Here is a 21,798-nt window from a genome sequence, read left to right on the forward strand (position 1 = left end):
GGAACTTCATTATGGGCTGTACTATACAGGTAATATAATTATACTATGCTGGATTCACTCTTTTTTGCAGACTGAGCCAATGCAATGAGTCATTGCTTAAATATATTAACTCTTCTTTGCAGCCTGCAATAAGACTCTGTAATCTACAGAGACTGGAGTGAGTAGTGCTGTGTGAAAAAAAAACAAAAAAACAAGAAAAGTTGCCAAATGTAACAGAGTTAAAGTTTCCTTTACAAATATACTCATACGTGATTAAATCTAAATTACCCTAAACAAGTGACTGTTAGTTAATTAGTTAGACAGTAAGTGCGTTACTATAATTAGTACTGTACAATATCTAGGTTAGTTGTTATTAATAAGTAGTGCTGTACAACATGAACTAGTGAGAAAGTAGGAAGTAAGAAAACGTGAGGCTGAGAAGGATTTTTCCGAAACCACCCGAATAGTGCAGCACACAGACAGGGGAGTGACTTGGGCTCAGAAACATGCTGACACAGACATAACAGGAGATGACAAAATGCATTGAACAGTTATGGATAATAAACAGAAAACCAGATATGAGAATGAAAAATAATAAATTACAAGAAATAAACAAATAAACTAACAGACAGAACTCAGAACATAACGGTAATATTATTATACGATGCTGTATTCACTCTTCTTTGCAGAGAGCTGTGACCTGAATGTTTGAAAATGTTTGAAAAGTCTGAATGTTTTATCCTAATTTTTAAGAGTATCCATAACACAGAATTGGTGCAAATATGATGGCCAAAATCAGTAGCTGATTATATATATATATATATATATATATATATATATATATATATATATATATATATATAAAATTGTGAGGCTGAGAAATCATTAAAAAACTGTCAACAACATAGTCCAAACAGTAGGCTTACCAAAATAAACTGTCTGGAAGTTCATTATGGGCTGTACTATACAGATAATATTATTGTACTATGCTGTATTCACTCTTTTATTGCAGACTGAGCACCTGCAACCTCACAGAGACGTCCTGTGATATTGTGGCCTCAGCTCTCCAGTCATCAAACTCACCCCTGAGAGATCTGGACCTCAGCTTCAATAAGCTGAGCATTTCAGCAGTGGAGCGGCTCTGCGCTGGCCTGACAAGTCCAAACTGTAATCTACAGAAACTGGCGTGAGTAGTCTATTTTGTATTTTGGGAGGTGACTGCTGTGATGAAATCACAAAATACAAAATATATTTTTTTGAATTATGAGGCTGAGAAATGAGAAAGAAAACTGTCAGCGACATAGTCTAAACAGTAGGCTTACCAAAATTAACTGTTTGGAACTTCATTATGGGCTGTACTATACAGGTAATATAATTATACTATGCTGGATTCACCTCTGCTCACAGTACACATCTTTCCCACCTACAGAACAGGACTCTTCTGCTGAGTGTAAAGAGGTGCAGTTGGCATATAGCCTCATAAGTCACTTTTTAGAAAGCCGAAGGGCCAGATAACAACTGCACTTGTTTTTAGGATGTTAACATAGGAATGGTGCCTGATATTTCTAAAGTCACCTGAATCGCACCATCCCCACCCTGTGGAAAAAACACTTATTATTATTCCTGTACCTAAAAAAACATGTCCCACAGTGAACAATTGCTTTAGGTCTGTGGCACTAACCTTATTAAGTGCTTGGAGAGGGTTATGGTGTCCCTATTTAAAGAGGCGGTAAAATCTTTACGAGGACTCTTTTGATTTGTTTATGAACAGGGGTGAGGCTATCAATAGTATTACACACTTGGTCACCAGACATCTTGATGACACTTGGTCTATACACCTGTGACCCAGCAGACAATTAGTAAAAGTTTTGGACTCTAATGTGCTTGACTACATTACATGGGGATTTTCACCCCAGAACTAGAACCACACTTACACCAAGGTAAGCAGTGTTGGGTAGATTACTCTGGCACTGATTACAAATTATATGAGTGAAAATAAGTCGGAAAGTAATATTTTAGATGACTGAAAAAGGTGCAATTTCAAATGATTACTATTGGATCACTTCTGCAAAACTTTGACCACGGTTTTACATTCCATTAATGGCATCAGCTATCGAGCGTTTTGTGATGCAATCAAAAGGCAACATCAGCAGCTGTTATAATTCTCAAAGTAAATATGGATATTCCGTTTCAAAAGCAGTCTTAAAATCTAAATGAACCAGTTGTAAGGTTAGTTTTATAACGTCTCAGATTTTACTTATGTGCCGTCTTTGCAGTGGAAATGTGCCGTCTTATAAATATAAATAAATGTGTAATCTAACTAGTGTACAATGAATGGGTCACATTCTAAATATAAATAACTTTGCCAAAAATATGTTTATTCAACAAATTAGAATTTCAGTGTTTCCATGTCTAAGTCCAACGTTCATCCTAATAAACACATAGCCTAATAAATAAGTAGCCAGGTGCACCCTGTGTTATGTATGGTACTGAGGACCCAAAAGCAGGGATTATCCAAAAACATTGTTCATTCAGTCCAAGTTCAGAGCCAAGAGATCAACAGACAATGCCAAAAACAGAAAGCAAAATAGTTTAATAAAATCCAGGGAGTCAGAAAAACAAAGGTACAAAAGGGCTGAGGCAAAAATCACAGTCGAAAAAACCAAGCAAATAATCAAAAACAATACAATAATAAATATGTAATACAATAATACAATAATATTATTGTAATTGCATAGAGTTGGAGATGTCGTGATAGTAAGAAACATGTGCGAACATTTTGCTGAAACTAAGCAAGTAATCAGGGATAGCATAGGAAGGCGGAGTTATAGAACAGCATGGAAACCAGGAGATAATGTGAGTTAGTTACATGATTAAATCTAAACTACTCAATTTAACTGACTGTTAGTTTGTTAGTTAGACAGACAGTAAGTGTATTAATATGATTAATACTGTACAATATCTAAATTAGTAGTTGTTAGTAAGAATCGTGCTTTACAACATTAACTAGCAAGAGAAGCCAGAAGTAAGGAATTTGAGGCTGGAAGAAACGTTGAAAACCTGGAAACTACCTAAACCACCCGAATAGTGAGGCACACAGACAGGGAAGTGACTCGGGCCAAGAAACATTCAGACACAGACATCACAGGGGATCAGAAATGCAATAACTGTAATGGAAACAATAAACCAGATATGAAAAATACTGAATAATAATAATTAAACAACAAGAATCTACACGAAAACAAACAGACAGAACTCACATCCCGGTCCGGCTTTTGAAGCAAACATCATCAGCTAATGTTGGCTAGCTAACTTATTTGGCTAGCTAACGTATTTGTTTACTGAACGCTAAGTTAATGTTCATACTGATGAGCTAATGTTAACAATATCCACGTTTCTGTTCTGAATACATTGTAGGCTAATACGGGCCTTAAATTGCAGTCTGGACCAGCTCCACCCTGCACCATACATTTACAAACAAATACAAGGCCGACTTCTTAATAAAGATTTACTATCAGCACTTGGTTCCGATATTGTGTTCGTGACACCCTATTTATCTAAACTCAAGAGGTAGGCTAATAGATCTGCTTCTATAAGCTAGGCAAGTGCGATATGGCTATGACGATAGCTAGCTATGCATAATTCTAATAAGCGCTCCTAAAAGATAATGTGCTAACATGAACTTACATCTGCATCAGTCCGTTGTTCTTGTCTTCTTTAAAACTCATCCGCCCATAGAAAATGTTTTAACTAAAATATATATATATATATTTCCATTCATACAAAGATCAATTTCTTGAAGTCTAATAACTGCTGAGTTAACCCGGACGAAGCTGACTGTAGCCAACACAATAAAAGCAGTTAACTGGGTGGCATTTATAACATTATCAACCTGGCTGCTATTCAAACAATGTCTTAACAAGACAGAATAGGAGAGACTTTATCATGCACCTGGCATCTTAGCGGTGTGAAATTGACATGTTTACCTGTGTACCTGTTTTTTTTGGTCCCTACTCATGCAAACCATGAAAGCTGTGCTATAACCCTTTTACTGTGTTGCACCATGTTTACTTTACATGCCCAAAAAGCAGCTGCACACCTATTATCGACCTGCTAAGGGTGTAAACAGAAAAATGGAAACCGTATATAAAAATTGGCATGTACTTGGCTATGAATTTCTCGACTACTGCACTAGAATCATTAAAGTTCAGTTTGTTTAGGAAGCCTAAATAGCTAGGAGGTAGGTCTTTGAGTAGACGATACAAAAATTGTACAAAAGAAGTGAGTTCCATTATATGGACTGTTGACAATATCTGAATCTATGACTCAGTGGTAATAAATGAGCATACTTGCAGAAGTCACTCTAAGCAAAGTGCTGGTTTAGATTACACTGTGAATATTTAGATATTCAATGTGTTACTTGCTGGCTACAGCTGTCATGCCGTGTAACTACCACAAACAAAACAAAGCCCAAAATATAGGCTGATTCAACTAACCAACCAACTAGAACAAGTTGACAGCATACATAATTCACTTTAATTATCTGTAATAAAGGCAAATAGAAACACACAGGTTCTCAACGATCTCCATAAAGACTATACTAAACTTAACAGCCTGTCCACGTGGTCACAACACGGTGTTTTCCTGCAGGTTTCCACTGTTGGAGAGTGAGAACCGGGGTCCTTTATGTTGTGGTTACGATTTCTGGCGGTTGTTCCTTAAAATAAATTGAATAGGCCCTGGTCCTTATCTTTGTTGTGCAGGTAGCAGTTGAATGTGTACTTCCCTCTAGGGTCTTTCAGTGCACTTATCCCTGGTTATGGGTATGCACTTTGTTGTACATCGCTCTCCATAAGAGCGTCTGCCAAATGCCATTAATGTAATGTAATGTAATGTAATGAATCAAGAAAGGAATAAGGGGCAAGGATCGTTGTTGCTTACTTTTATTAACCTGGTAGGGGGAAGGGAATCTTCATACCTGGACTGTGTGACGAGGCTTAAGAACACTGAGCACACAGATGATTTCATCAGATGTGAATCAGGTTCTTAAAGTCACTGTTTGTGTATGGACTGTCAGATCGCTTGTGGTAGCTACAGAGGCTAGTTGGTTGTCATCTGTGACCAGTCACCATGCACCTGAAATCTGCTTCATCACGTAGTAGATGCATTTGGTATCATGATGCATTTGGATTCATTTGGTAATGGGCGCTCAAACTCCACCCTTGAACACAGAGACTAGCTTATGGACGGCCACCCATCCAGGCGATCACATGACAGTACAGTAACATAAGCATACAAATATCACGGAAAGAAACTTGGCTCGTCTGAGCGATATGACGGACAGTTTTGACTTCATATTATTTTAGTCCGAATCCTGTGAAGGCTGAAGACTGGTTTATTGCCGTTTGTTATATCCCTCCACAATATATCTGCTAAGACTATTGTGGAGGCGCTGTTTCATCTTTTCTCCCGTGTTGGAATCTCAAAAGAGATTCTCACAGAACAAGGAACCTCCTTTATGTTACGGACACTGAAACTGCTATCCAAATTTTGGCACGTCTGGTCGGTTCGAACTAGTGTCAGCCACCCTCACCCTGATGAGCTGGTGGAGCGGTGATGCTGAAGACAATGATTTGTATGTTTATTTCAACGCAAGATCAGAGTTATCAAACATTCGCTCTCTGAATCAACACGTGAATGCTCTACTGCACCATTCTGGGCCGTAGTTTTTTTTACCTGTTTCTGTTTATCAACATTTGTTTCCGGATTGCGTTTTTGTCTGATTAGCCTGTTTGATTTCGACTCATCACCTGTGACCACTACTAGCTACTCTTTGGATTACCATTGATACATCTCTTTGCTAGAAATCTGACCCATTGCCTGGACTATCTATTACAAACTTCCTTATCCCTGCTGCATCTGTTTGCTGGCTTTTGAACCTCGCCTGCCTGGTAATAAAGACCTTTATTACAACGAAACCCCGTCTGAGTCTCGCATCTCAATCCCCTATTCTGAGAGCCTGATAGACTGATCAGGAGCATGCCCAGACATTGTCAGGAGTGGGTACAGGCATGCAGGAGCCATACACACTACTGAGTCACATTATGAGTTGATGTGATAAAATTCACACAAGTTGGATCAGCCTGGGATTTACATTTTTTACTTTGATTTTCGGTGTGATTTTGAATCCAGCCCTCAATGGGTTGATGACTTTGGTTTCCTTTGACCGTTATTTTGTCATTGTTATAGCAGTGTATATATGTTTTATTTCATATATATCATATTGTCTACACCCAAACATACAATAAATAACAATAGTACATCACACTACATAACACAGACAAAAAAAAGAAGTAAATTACAATAATATTACAATATTACAAAGGGGACAAATTGACACCCTTCATGGACCTTTAAGAAAACAGTGGAAATTTGTTGATGTATCACTTGACTTTTGTCATAATTGTTTTTTCATAATTCTCCATTCTTCTATTTAAAATTATTTCATATTCACATATTAACCCTATTTTGTACTAGTCCGAAAAGTGTCAATATCTCTATAACTATATATATATATTTAGTGCACACATGTTTGGAGACTTAAATTAAAGGAGAGGATTGTAACATTCAGACATTTGAGACAGAGCAAATTTATGTCAGAGCATGTATATACGGTATACACAAAAGATAGATAAAATTAAATTAAAATTCAAAACACCTTGTTTTTATAGGTTAGCACTATATAACTGTAAGTCAAGGACCAACCTAGATCGACTTTATTTGTGGTCAACGTGTATCCAAAAGATGGTACAGATATCGACAGGCAATCAAATTCCATGAATTTTCCCAAAACTGAACCCAAATGTCCTCAAGTGTCCCCATATCTCTCCAAATACAAAATGTCTGCATATCATGAATGATCAGAAAAGCTTATTATTCTATTGAAACAGATTCTATGATACAAAATGTAAAGAAAATGTACCTTCACGTGTTTTATTACATATATGAGAGCAGATTTTAAAAAAGCGTACCCAAAGCGTCCAACAAGCTCTCCAAAAAGGATTACTCACCCTAATGCTTTCTAACTCCATCACATTTACATCCATCCATCCATCCATTATCTGAACCAGCTTATCCTGAACAGGGTCGGAGGGGGACTGGAGCCTATCCCAGCATACATTGGGCAAAAGGCAGGAATACACCCTTGACAGGTTGCCAGTCCATCGCAGGGCACACACACCATTCACTCACACACTCATACCTATGGGCAATTTAGACTCTCCAATCAGTCTAACCTGCATCTCTTTGGATTGTCCGAGTCTCGGAGCAGATGAGCTGAAGCAAATGCCCAAAAAGGGTGCGTCGAAAAGAAGGAATGGGAAGAAGGGAAAGAGAACAAGAGGGGATCCCAAGAACATGTCTCGCTCTTATACGGGAAAGTTTATTGCTCCCGCCATTAAAAAATGCAACAATTGTGAAACTGTATATTCACAGTACTAAGAATGATTATTATTATTATTTGGTAGCATTCACTATGTGACTGATATTATTAATTGCTGTACAAAGTTAGAGGTGCACTATTTGATAGATTCACCCTCTCCCTCCCCCCTAACTCGGGTTTCCAGTGGGGAGACCTGACGTCAACCTCCCTCCGCCCCCCTCCCCATCTCATACTTCTGAGTGGGAGACCTTCAGGCATCCTGCCTAGCTCACAAGCTAGACTCAGGGCGCCCACTCCATGCGGGGATGACATGATATTGTGGTGTCCGGGGGTATGGGCCGGCCAACCAGGGGGCTCCCAGTGTGCCTCGGTTTGCTAAGTCAGCCACTTCACAAATAACTTTTTTCATTATTTAAGCGGTGTTGCCTAAAATTGTCATTGAGAATGTGTTAGTTGACTAGCTAACAATGGTACGCGTTTAATGAAACGTATGCATGTATATTAAAAGTGCATGTTACCCTGTGTGGGGTTTCGGGGTGGCCGGGGGACTATCGGCTGGCAGGCTGCCCATGTCGTCCATACAAAAATCCACACCTGCAAAAGAGGATCCCCAAAGTCAGACAAACATACATGCAAAAATTCTTTAAGAAATTAAAATATATATATTTTTGGTCATTGATTTTACGCCAAATAACAACTTGGATAGGTCCTAATGGATCAGTCTCGTGGTGACCTGGTATATCCTCAGGGAAACATTAGTTTGTAGAAACGTGGATGCTGTTAACATCAGCTGATCAGTACAAACATTAACTTAACATTAAAGTAAACAAATCTGTGAATTTATTTAACATCATAATACATGAATTGCATTGTAAACTGTGATGGAAACCCAGACTGTGGACAGGACTGAACATGAAGTGTGTGTGTGTGTGTGTGTGTGTGTGTGTGTGTGTGTGTGTGTGTGTGTGTGCGTGTGCGTGTGTGATTTCCCTGCAGGCTGGTTTGGTGTTATCTCACAGAGGGCTGCTGTGATGTTCTGGCCTCAGTCCTGCACTCTCCTCACTCAGAGCTGAGAGACCTACAGCTCGATTTCAACAACCTGCAGGATTCAGGAGTGAGAGCGCTCTCTGCTGGACTGGAGAACCCACACTGTAAACTACAGAGACTGGGGTGAGTACAAGCACAAACCCCTTCAAGCAAAAAGGAGTCCAGTGTGAGAAATTAGAGCAAGACCATTCCAAAGGTCAATTCAAATGAAGTGCACCGTGGCATCTGTTCAACTTCTTTATTTTTTTTTAAATCATGCTTTCAGCTTCATACTCATTTTACCTTTTTGTACAAGAACCTTGTAAAATTTAGGGGGCCATCACTTTAAAAGTGGAGAGTTGCATGAAATAGCCATAATTCTACAAGGAAACTGCCAAATCATTTCATATTTGCTATCTTGGGAGTATTCCATTTTTTTCAATTTTCGAGGCATCATATCTCATTAAAGTAAACTCATTTTTGTCTGTGCAAGTCTCAGAGACCTGGATCATATAAAAAAAAGGCAATCTGGTGATTAACAATGGCAACATAACTCGAGAATAATGCAATAAAGTAAATTTACACATATTTTTACACTCCTGGAAAGGGGTGTCATAAATGTGCCATCATCCTCAACTTTGGATACGTTGAAGATTCACTCAAAAACATCTTTCATGAAACAAATTGTCAGGGCGTCTTGATAGATAGGTTTCTATGGCAGCTTCATATGCTGTACCAAGCAAGAATAAATGCAATAGCCCAAAACAACTTTTGAAGTCTTTTAGGGCTAAAATCATATTTTATTATGAAACTAATACTTTCAAGTACATTGTATTTTTGAAGTAAAGTTCCGATTGTGACAGCTACAGTGATTTTGGCGGGTTGCTTCTCTGGTAAGAATTTTGCTAGCTGGGAAAAAATAATTTGGAGGTTCTGAGAGTATGGGCAGTCGCATTTCATTTCGGCCTGTAACAGGCAGAGATGTAATTTGTATCATAATCCATAGTGGTTTAGGGTTTGCTTTTCACACAACCACCACCAGGTTCCAATGTTCAAGCAGCAGTATTTCATATCAATCCAAGCCAAACAGCCTCTGCTCCTGCTTAAGACTGCTGCAGGCTGATCAGCAGTGCAGCACACCTGTGGCTCCTGCTTGTTGGGGGAAATGCTGGCCACTTGTGTGAGGTGTGAGGAGCGCTCTATAGTCCTGGCCAATTCAATGGGATAATATTGGTCTTCCAGCGACATCCCTTAGGCCCCGTGGCAGGAGTATGGCAGCTCTCCATGGTGCTGTCGGTGCTTCTGCAGTTCTGTGGGGCACCGATCTGTTATCAGGGCAGCACAACATTTAAAGAGTCTAATTTCATATAATCATGGATTTTTCAATCAATGATATTTATGTAGCATTCAGTTCATCTTCTTTTTTAATGTATGTTTTTTATTTCATATTTATCATATTGTATAATACACTGAAACATACAATAAATAAAAATAATATTACACCACACACTACATAACACGGACAAAAAAGAAAAAACGTTACAAAAACAGTAGTACCGCACTACCTTCCGCTCTCTACTGGTCCGGGCTGACCAAGAATCTCCACAATAGGGCCAATAAATTTACCTTTTTACATTACATTACATTATTGGCATTTGGCAGAAGCTCTTATCCAGAGCGACGTACAACAAAGTGCATACCCATAACCAGGGATAAGTTCGCTGAAAGGCCCTAGAGGGAAGTACAATTTCAACTGCTACCTGTACAACAAACATTTGTTTTTTGAGAACAAATAAACAAAAAAACTGAGAAAAAGTGACCAAAGTGAACTATCCAAACACTGCTTACCTAGCCAACTAAAAATACCGATACACAAAGCACATCACAGAGACAACAATTAAGGTTCACTGGGAGGTAGGGAGGGACGGGGAGAGGTGCTGCTTGAAGAGGTGTGTCTTCAGCTTGCGCTTGAAGGTGGGGAGAGATTCTACAGTTCTGACCTCAACGGGGAGTTCGTTCCACCACCGTGGAGCCAGAACAGACAGTAGTCGTGAGCGTGAGGTGGAGGTTCGGAGAGGGGGAGGTGCCAAGCGGCCTGTGGAGGCTGAACGAAGAGGTCTGGCAGGGGTGTAGGGTCTGATGATTTTTTGTAGATAAGCTGGGGAAGACCCTTTAACTGCTTGGAAGGCTAGCACCAATGTTTTGAATTTGATGCGAGCCATGACAGGCAGCCAGTGGAGGGAAGTAAGCAGGGGGGTGACGTGTGAGTATTTGAGAAGGTTGAAGACCAGACAAGCTGCTGCATTCTGGATGAGTTGGAGGGGTCTGATGGCGGACGCTGGGAGGCCAGCCAAGAGGGAATTGCAGTAGTCCAGGCGGGACAGAACCATCGCTTGGACCAGGAGCTGGGTCGAGTAGGGGGTGAGAAAGGGGCGGATTCTCCGTAAGTTGTATAGGAAGAACCTGCAAGACCGGGTCACCGCTGCAATGTTCTTGGAAAGGGACAGTCTGCTGTCCATCACGACGCCGAGGTTCCTTGCACTGGGTGACGGCGTGAGTGTGGTATCCCCGAGGGAAATGGAGAGATCCAGATGGGGAGAGGTTTTAGCAGGGATGAATATCATTTCAGTCTTGCCTGGGTTGAGCTTTAGATGGTGGTTGTCCATCCAGCTCTGGATGTCCCTCAGGCAAGCAGAGATACGGGCTGAAACCTGCGTATCAGACGGCGGGAACGAGACAAAGAGTTGGGTATCGTCCGCGTAGCAGTGGTAGGATAGCCCATGTGCAGTGATCACAGGGCCAAGGGAGCGAGTGTAAAGAGAAAAAAGAAGCGGGCCTAGGACTGAGCCCTGGGGAACTCCTGTGGCGAGGGGCCGAGGTGTCGATACCGAACCAGCCCAGGAAACCTGGAAGGAGCGACCAGAGAGGTAGGACTCAATCCAGTCCAGGGCTGTGCCACAGATGCCCGTTGCTGACAGGGCAGACAGGAGGATGGAGTGATCCAAAGTGTCGAAGGCAGCAGAGAGATCTAGGAGAATGAGGACAGAGGAGAGGGAGGCTGCTCGTGTGGCATGGAGTGACTCACTGACGGAGAGGAGCGCAGTCTCTGTCGAGTGGCCCGATCTGAAGCCAGACTGATGGGGGTCAAGCAGGTTGTTGTTAGAAAAGAAAGAAGAAAGTTGAGTAGAAGCGGCTCGTTCTATAGTTTTAGAAAGGAAAGAAAGAAGAGATACCGGGCGGTAGTTCTGGATGATGGAGGGATTCAGAGTAGGCTTTTTTAGCAGCGGAGTGATGTGGGCCCTCTTGGAGGATGCCGGAAAACAGCCGGAAGACAGGGAGGAGTTGACAAGGGAGGTGACAAATGGGAGAATGTCAGGTGTGATAGTTTGGAGAAGAGAAGAGGGGATAGAGTCAAGGGCACTGGTTGTAGGGCGGTAGCAGAGCAGGAGTTGAGAAACATCAGAGTCTGTAAGGGGGGAGAAAGTGGAAAAGGAAGGGATGGGCCTAGAGGAGGGGAAGGGCACAGTGAGGGGGCGGTGGTTGTAAAGGATCTGCGGATGACTGTGACCTTCTCATCGAAGAAATCAGCAAAGTCATCAGCAGCGAAGGAGGACTGAGGAGGAGGAGGTGGTGCGTTGAGGAGAGAGGAGAAAATAGAGAAAAGTTTCCGGGGGTTAGAACCGGAGTTCTGAATTTGTGTTTGATAGTATTTTGCTTTGGCGGCAGTGACAGCGGAAGAGAATGCCGCCAGGAGAGACTGGTAAGTCGTGAGGTCTGAAGCGTCTCTGGATTTCCCCCACTTCCTCTCCGCTGCGCGGAGGCTGGCCCTGGAGGCACGGAGGGTGTCAGATATCCAAGGACTGGGAGGGGCTGTGTGAGGTGGCTTTGAGACAGGCGGACAGAGAGAGTCAAAGGCGGAGGAGAGAGATGAAAGGAGGGTGGCAGATGCAGAGTTAGTGGGGAGTTTGAAGAAGGATTCGAGAGGGGGGAGTGAGGCGGTGACGGTGCTGGCAAAGGAAGAGGGTGAGAGGGAGTGGAGGTTACGGCGGGCTGAGGAAGTGTGGGTGGGAGGAGGGGGAGGAGGATGGGGAGGAAGAGGGAGGGAGAATGAGATGAAGTGGTGATCAGATGTATGCAGAGGGGTAACCGTGAAATCGGAGCATGAGCAGTTCCTCACAAAGACAAGGTCTAGGACATTGCCCGCCTTGTGGGTTGGAGGAGAGTGTTGCAGGGAGAGGCCGAAGGAGTGGATTAGCGGTAGGAAGGCAGCAGCCTGGGAGACTTCTAGGTGGATGTTGAAGTCTCCAAGGAGAATCAGTGGGGTGCCATCCTCAGGGACGGAGCTGAGAAGGGTGTCTAGCTCATCAAGGAAGTTTCCCAGGGGCCCTGGAGGACGGTAGATAACTGCAATGAAAAGGTTAGTAGGGTAGGATACTGCAACAGAATGGAATTCAAAAGTGGATATGGACAGGTCAGAGAGGGGGAGAACAGAGAATTTCCACGAGGGGGAAATGAAAAGACCAGTACCACCGCCACGGCCGGAAGGCCGGGGAGTGTGCGAGAAGGAGAAGGAGGATGAGAGGGCAGCGGGAGTGGCGGTGTTGTCAGGTGTGATCCAGGTCTCCGTGAGGGCAAGGAATTGTAGGGACTGGAGGGAGGCATACGCAGGGATGAAGTCAGCCTTCCGAGTGGCAGACTGGCAGTTCCATAGTCCCCCTGTGGCAGCAAAGTCCTCACAGGGGGTCAGCGGGGGGTAGCTGAGGTTGGAGGGGTTCTGACGCCGTGGAGGCCCACGTCGCAGGGGGTGTCTTCGAGGGAGAGAGCAGACTGGGATGGGGTGAAACATAACATCACAAACTGGGACGGAGCGACGCTCGCCTACAATTGCTCACAAGCAATATCAAATCAAAGCTAATCTACTGATAAATTCCACAGCTATTTAAGCTATTTAAGACAAATGTTCAAACACTCTACAGGTATGCAACCAGTAGAAGTGATTAACAGGTAATAGACAAACAAACTGGCTCAAGCCGTAACCCTTGCTGTTCAAATGAGCAATTTAAAAATCAACGTTACCGCGTCTAGAGGAAAGTCCACAGCAATACTAAACACCTGGTCAGAATGATGCACTTACTGACAAGGACAACTTTCGCGAGTCTAATATACGCTAGCGTCGCTCTGACACGCCTATTTAAATTGCCTACAATTGCTCACAAGCAATATCAAATCAAAGCTAATCTACTGATAAATTCCACAGCTATTTAAGCTATTTAAGACAAATATTCAAACACTCTACAGGTATGCAACCAGTAGAAGTGATTAACAGGTAATAGACAAACAAACTGACTCAAGCCCTAACCCTTTCTGTTCAAATGAGCAATTTAAAAATCAACGTTACCGCGTCTAGAGGAAAGTCCACAGCGATACTAAACACCTGGTCAGAATGATGCACTTACTGACTACCTTTGTTATCTGACTCCATTTTAAACTTGAATTTAATCATGCCTGACACTCCACTCTCCCTTATATGCCACCAGTACTCAATGTATGCTCCTGGGATTAGCACTATTGCTGAAAAAGGTATAAAATGAATTAGAGCCATGGAGATCACGCAAGTTAAAAGTAAGAATTTATTAACAGGCCATTATCTCAGAATTCAGCAGTCAATTAATACAGAAATGAAGAAGACAAATACAAAGTCAATAATCAGTGGTGTGGCCTGTAGCATAGTGGTTAAGGTAAATGACTGGGACACGCATGGTTGGAGATTCTAATCCTGGTGTAGCCACAATAAAATCTGCCCTTGAACGAGGCCCTTAACCCTGCATTGCTCCAGGGGAGGATTGTCTCCTGCTTAGTCTACTGAACTGTATGTTGCTCTGGATAAGAGCATCTGCCAAATGCCAGTTATGTAATGTAATCTTACCCAGCCTGCTTAACTACACACAAACACAGAAAATGCACATGTGGGAAGTTGGATGTGATCTTCCCTGATTGGTTTGTCTTCCTTCCTTTTATGTGTTATTTTATGTTTCCCTACATCCTCTGGCTTTGCTTGCACTATTAAAACTGACTGTACTGGTGTGACAGGGGCACATATCCACCCCAGTGAACTGGCAGGAAGTTCCAAGCATTTTCCCCACACTGCCAATACATGACTAGTTCCATTTCCTAAATCGGTCCCTTCAGTTAAATTAGTGTTCGTCATTTCGCGCATATTGGTGACATTTAAGGTTAAATTCAAATGAGTAGTTGTTCCAATATCTAAACTTCCGCTTCCTTTGAAGCAGACACGAAAAAGGGTTCTGGGTCGTGTTCGGGCAATCATTTTTACAGGGGATTGGTGGCTCGGTAGTTTGGGCTATTGCAATATTGGCCTATTTTCCTGGTGTCAGCATACCTGGTTGTGTGGTGTTGGGTGGGGCAGTGCTGTGTGCAGCATTTCCCACTGAGCAAGCTAGCTCTAATGATTTATTCTGGGAATGTGGTTGGGCCAAAAGAAAGGTAGGGGAAGCAGTGGAGTGAGGCATTATAGCACATACATAGCAGTCTGTGGTTATTTTAGCTTGTCCTTGTGTGGAGTGATTCATGTACCTCCACCAAACGTTCGAGTGGAAGGAGACATATTCAGCTCTGTGGAGCCATGAATTTGTGAGAAGTGGGTTCTGTTGTCTGTCCCTTCTCTGAGCGAAATCAATTATTACGTGATTGAGTAGATGTGATCACAAAAAATTTTTATCATCATAAAATGATAAAAGGAGGGACATTTTCTTCATTGATTCTTAATCGACAATGTGTGTTAACAAAGACAATCACGTGATTAAAAAGAACCATCTCTCGCGTATGCTGGCAGACTGTGGGCGGTATCTATGTAATCCATCACTAGATGGGTGAATGGGCCTTGGGCAGGGGGCATGCTTCCTGTGAATTCCAATTGGTGACTGTTGCAGTTAAATTTGGAGAAAAACAAACAAAAAAATTTTTTCGGATCATCTCCCCCCTTGCAGAGTGGCACACACCATGAGCCAATCTGTGTAGGAGTTGCAACAGAGAGTTTGGGGCAACAACTTTGCCCCCTGGAGTTCTGCCGCCATATTTCAGTGACAGGTTCCTTGGAGCAACCTCTGAATTTCCAGTGTTCTTGATCAGTTGTGGAGGTAGACTGCTGAACCTCCAGAAGATCTTGCAAAGTAACTTCCTGTATTTTGATTACAGGGGCCTGATTAGCAGGCCAAGATGGTAGGTCAGCAGCTCTTTTAGCTGCAGCATCCATGTGCGCGTTGCCCTGGGAAACAGGGTCTTTTTTTTCCCTTTTTTTTGTGCTGCACATTTGATCATGGCTAGCTTTGATGGTAGTTTTATTGCCGGTGTACAGTAGCTGTTAAAAACCCACAAAGCGCCAAGAGTGTACTACCCCGCAAGCATAGGCAGAGCCACTATAGATGTTGACAGACTTCCCTTCTGCCAACTGGCAGGCTCTAGCCAGTGCTACTATCTCTGCCTGCTGGGCACTAGTTCCTGGAGCTAGAGCTGATTCCATTACAGTGTGGTAAGTGAAAGAGGAGTGTTGAGTGACAATGGCAAATCCTGATTTCCTACAGCTGTCGGGGTCAATAAATGATGAGCTGCCAACAAACAAAGTCATGTCTGGGGTAGTGAGGGGGTCTGTAAACAGATCAAGTCTAGGGCTTGAATCCTCTTCAACTGTGGCTGTGCAGTTGTGTGGTTCTCCATCGAGGGGAGTGGTCATGAGAGTGGCTGGGTTGACAACCTGGCAGCGAGTGATTGTGATGTGTGTTTGGGTCAACAAAACTTTGTAGCCGGAAACTATTTGGTGGGTTAGGGCAGATTTTTCTCTGGACAGCATGGAGTCCACAGCATTGCTCACATGCTTCTTTGGATGGGCTGCAGAGTAGGAGATCATCTACGTACTGAATGAATGTGGTCTCATTGGACGAAGAGACCTTGTTGGACAATTACATTGGACAAAAACAAAGTTGGAAAAGGTGGGTCTGGTACAATAGAATAAGTCTCTTTTCCAGTTGGGCTGTGGATCCTCCTCCAAACAGCTGGCTGTCATGTAGGTCAATTCTGGAAGGGCTGCTGGTGTCCCTCTAGGGGGAGGACAGGAGGTCTTCAGGTGGCCTGATAAGTCCCTTCACATTGAGTCGTCCTTCCACCTGCAGGTCTCCTTCCATCTGTAATCCAGAGTCAGATTGATTTACTTGATTTACCATCATTTGGACTTTCTCAATGTCAGGGTACATTCCTCCAGCAGGGGGACCTCCAGCATAAGGTGGTGGTTTCTCAATGAGGGCAGGGCAGCTTGGTTCTGCATCACAGGGAAGCTCCTCACTTCCAGGCAGGCTCCCCTCCTTCCAGGCTTGTTCTGATGTCTCTGTGACTCACATTTCCATTGATTAAAATGTTGTTACATTTTTATCTAATTTTTCTTCCCCCAATCTGGGTTCTTTTCTCAGCGCTCTCCAAGCAATCAGGTTTAAATGTTCCAGTCTTATCTGGCCACACATTCAGGTTTTTTTTTTTCTCCCCAAGCTGACATTGTTTTGTAATACTTAGTGTCAGAATGTTTCAACGTATCGTCCAGGGGAGTCACAATCTTATCTAACATTTCTGTGTAGTCCATCAACATTACAAGATCAACCTTTCTTCATTGCATTTGCTTTTCCCCAAAAACGGAATAAAAGAACCGAAAAAGGGGAAAAATAATTGTTTTAAAAAATAAACCTTTGGCAATGTAACTTAATGTGTTCCTCTTGCAACAATTTGTTATTATTATATATTTTTTATTATACAAGAGAACAACTAATTTGTTCTCACTCTTGGGAAATTCACAATATTTTTTATTAGTCTTGGGAAATTCACAATATTTTTTATTAGTTTTATTATATATATTATTTTTATTATATATGAGAACAACCAATCAATTTGTTCTCCCCCTTGGAAAATGTATGATATTTAAAACACCTGGCAGTAATCACACATGTCTTTACAAAGGATTCTCAAACCTTATGCACATAAAATATAAAATGACAAACACAAGAGCTATAGTAGCTTGTGAAAGCAAGTATTTTACAAAACCTCTCGTTTGCGGCCTGTACCCATGCAGCAGCCATGCCTTGCCCCTTATCTGGGTCGCCAAGATCTTTTTAGTGGTAGAAAGTGATATATATACGATCCTCTGCATGGTGATTTACGGGCCCTCTAAAATGAATATTTCGCCTTAAAATGATGAAGTCCCTGTTCCACATACATTACATTACATTATTGGCATTTGGCAGACGCTCTTATCCAGAGCGACGTACAACAAAGTGCATACCCATAACCAGGGCTAAGTGCGCAGAAAGACCCTAGAGGGAAGTACAATTTCAATTGCTACCCGTACAACAAAGAAAAGGGCCAGGGCCTTTTTTTTTTTCTTTTTTTTTTAAACAACAAATGAACAAACAACAAAGCAAAAGTGACCAAACTGAACTATCCGAATACTGCTTACCTAGCCAACTAAAAATACCAAAACACAAAGTAAATCACAAAGACAACAATTAAGGATCACAGGGATACGGGTAGGGAGGGATGGGGAGAGGTGCTGCTTGAAGAGGTGCATCTTCAGTTTGCGTTTGAAGGTGGGGAGAGATTGTACAGTTCTGATCTCAACAGGGAGTTCATTCCACCACCGTGGAGCCAGAACAGACAGTAGTCGTGAGCGTGAGGTGGAGGTTCGGAGAGGGGGAGGTGCCAAGCAGCCTGTGGAGGCTGAACAAAGAGGTCTGGCAGGGGTGTAGGGTCTGATGATTTTTTGTAGGTAAGCTGGGGAAGACCCCTTAACTGCTTGGAAGGCTAGCACCAATGTTTTGAGGGGGGTGACGTGTGAGCTTTCAGCTCCCTCTGGCTCGACCACAGCTCACTCACAGTTCCTCAGTCTCAGACGCAGACTGCAGGAAAAAGCATAAATTTAACAACCTGGAATTCCTCGTGTAGCTCAGGTTTGTGTCTACATAACCAGTAAAAAAATGCCACTAAATTTTGTATGAACTTTTAAAATGATTTGCTCTTTCATCATTTGTTCTCCCTGCATGGTACCCTGAGCTGACATACAGTACTGTGCAAAAGTCTTAGGCACCTGTATAACATTCTGTACAGATGAGATTCTTTCAAAAATAATGAAAAATCCTAAATAATCATACTATACATTTTAGTAATTTGGCAGAATAGTTAAAAACTGAATCAAAACATTTTTTTTTTGGATCACCCTTCTGCATTACAACGGCATCACTTCTCTGAGATATAGAAATGCAGGACAGCTTTGGCTAAGACAATCAGCAGGGAGGTTGTTCCAAGCATGTTGGAGAACTTGCCACAGTTCTTCTGCAGACTTAGGTTGGCTCCTTGCTTCTGATCTCAGACAGCTTTGATCAAGTTTTTATGTAAAGAGTACTGTATAACCAAAAATAAATATCAGAAAGAAGTAACAAATGCAAACAGAAAAAAATTGTACAAGCATCACAATACATTGCCCATTCCCCAACACTATCAACCATGAGTTAAGACTAAACCAATTCACCTTGGTGGTGTGCACAGTTTTACATTACTCTTAACGATATCACGCAAACCAGAAAAAATGCAACAATTGTGAAACTATATATTCACAGTATTATGAATGAATATTATTATTATTTGGTAGCATTTACGATGTGACTGATTTTACTAATTGCTGTACAAAGCTAGAGGTGCATTATTTGATAGATTCACTTGCTCCCTCCCCCCTACCTCGGGTTTCCAGTGGGGAGACCTGACGTCAACCTCCCTCCGCCCCCCTCCCCATCTCATGCTTCTGAGTGGAAGACCTTCAGGCAGCCTGCCTAGCTCACAAACTAGACTCAGGGCGCCCACTCCATGCGGGGATGACATGATATTGTGGTGTCCGGGGGTACAGGCTGGCCAACCAGGGAGCTCCCAGTGTGCCTCGGTTTGCTAAGTCAGCCACTTCACAAATAACTTTTTTCATTATTTAAGCGGTGTTGCCTAAAATTGTCATTGAGAATGTGTTAGTTGACTAGCTAACAATGGTACGCGTTTAATGAAACGTATGCATGTATATTAAAAGTGCATGTTACCCTGTGTGGGGTTTCGGGGTGGCCGGGGGACTATCGGCTGGCAGGCTGCCCATGTCGTCCATACAAAAATCCACACCTGCAAAAGAGGATCCCCAAAGTCAAAGAAACCAACAAAGATAAAGCAAAAAAAAAAACTATTAGACAATAACATAATGGTTTTTTTGGACAAACCATATAAACATAGGTGAAACGTCATCTGGAGGACTATCTGTAACAAATTTTAAAATATATTTTTGGTCTTTGATTTTATACCAAATTATAACTTGGATAGGTCCTAATGCATCAGTCTCCTGGTGACCTGTTGAAGAAAGGCTGGTATATCCTCAGGGAAACATTAGTTTGTAGAAACGTGGATGCTGTTAACATCAGCTGATCAGTACAAACATGACTGTGGACAGGACTGAACATGAAGTGTGTGTGTGTGTGTGTGTGCATGCATGTGTGCTTGCGTGTGTGATTTCCCTGCAGGCTGGGTCATTGTAATCTCACAGAGGGCTGCTGTGATGTTCTGGCCTCAGTCCTGCACTCTCCTCACTCAGAGTTGAGAGACCTACAGCTCGATTTCAACAACCTGCAGGATTCAGGAGTGAGAGCGCTCTCTGCTGGACTGGAGGACCCACACTGTAAACTAGAGATACTGGGGTGAGTACAAGCAGAAACCCCTTCAAGCAAAAAGAGGTCCAGTGTGAGAAAATAGAACAAGACCATTCCAAAAAAACATTTTATGATGCTTTCAGCTTCTTACTCCTTTTATGTTTTTGTACAAGAACCTTCTAAAATTTAGGGGGCCATCACTTTAAAAGTGCAAAGTTGCATGAAATGGCCATATTTCATATGTGCTATCTTGGGAGTATTCAAATCTGTTGTCAAAAACATTCTTCTTATTTAATTTCAAAGATATTGGGCCTTAAATGTAATTTTATTTTCCACAAGAAGCCATTTTCCAGGCATCATATCTCAAAAAAGTAAACAGATTTTTGTCTGTGGAAGTCTCAGAGACCTGGGTCAAAAAATGACAATCTGATGATTAACAACGACAATATAACTCGTGAATAATGCATATTTTTAAACTCCTGAAAACGGGTGTCATAAATGTGCCACCATCCTCAACTTTGGATACGTTGAAGATTCACTCAAAAACATCTTTCATGAAACAAATTGTCAGGGAGTCTTGATAGGATTGGTTTCTATGGCAGCTTCATATGCTGTACCAAGCAAGAATAAATGCAATAGCCCAAAACAACAAGTCTTTTAGGGCTAAAATAATCTTTTATTATTAAACTAATACTTTCAAGTACATTGTCTTTTTGAAGTAAAGTACCGTTTGTGACAGCTACAGTGATTTCGGTGATTTTTACTCGTGAGAAGTCCAAGCCAAACAGCCTCTGCTCCTGCTTAAGACTGCTGCAGGCTGATCAGCAGTGCAGCACACCTGTGGCTCCTGCTTGTTGGGGGAAATGCTGGCCACTTGTGTGAGGTGTGAGGAGCGCTCCATGGTCCTGGCCAATTCAATGGGATAATATTGGTCTTCCCTTAGGCCCCGTGGCAGGAGTATGGCAGCTCTCCATGGTGCTGTCAGTGCTTCTGCAGTTCTGTGGGGCACTGATCTGTTATCAGGGCAGCACAACATTTAAAGAGTCTAATTTCATATAACCATCAATTTTTCAATCAATGATATTTATGTAGCATTCAGTTCATCTCCTTTTTTAATGCATTTTTATTTCATGTTTATCATATTGTACAATACACCCAAACATACAATAAATACAAAAAATATTACACCACACTACATAACACGGACAAAAAATTAAAAACGTTACAAAGACAGTCGTACCTGTCCCTCATTAAGGCAGAGAATTGGGAGGCATGATCAGCTTGATAAAGCACCTATGAAAAAAGCAAACTAAGAAACATAATGCTGGAATAGTAATGTCAACACTCAGAAAGCTTTCCAGCTCTCCTGCTTTCAGCTCCCTCTGGCTCGACCACAGCTCACTCACAGTTCCTCGGTCTCAGATGCCGACTGCAGGAAAGAGCACACATTTAACAACCTGGAATTCCTCATGTAGCTCAGGTTTGTGTCTACATAACCAGTAAAAAAATGCCACTAAATTTTGTATGAATGTTTATAATTATTTGCTCTTTCATCATTTGTTCCCCCTGCAATTCACGCAACTTGGGGTGAAATTACAGTAAAAGCAATAATTATTTGATCCC

General features: G+C 42.1%; 1 protein-coding gene across 7 annotated transcripts in view; it reads left to right on the top strand.

Moving 5' to 3' along the window:
- The window catches only part of LOC133111320 (NACHT, LRR and PYD domains-containing protein 12-like), a 212,159-nt gene that overhangs the window by 32,753 nt on the left and 157,608 nt on the right, over positions 1–21,798 (top strand). For 6 of the 7 annotated variants that reach the window (XM_061221537.1, XM_061221536.1, XM_061221540.1 and 3 more), the window contains 3 exons: positions 992–1,165; positions 8,417–8,590; positions 20,050–20,223. In XM_061221537.1, the coding sequence (XP_061077521.1) occupies positions 992–1,165; positions 8,417–8,590; positions 20,050–20,223 (522 nt within the window). The remainder of the gene's footprint in view (positions 1–991; positions 1,166–8,416; positions 8,591–20,049; positions 20,224–21,798) is intronic. The other variant, XM_061221542.1, reaches the window with a different exon arrangement.

This window comes from Conger conger, chromosome 15, assembly GCF_963514075.1.
Source record: "Conger conger chromosome 15, fConCon1.1, whole genome shotgun sequence".
NCBI classification, from domain to species: Eukaryota; Metazoa; Chordata; class Actinopteri; order Anguilliformes; family Congridae; genus Conger; species Conger conger.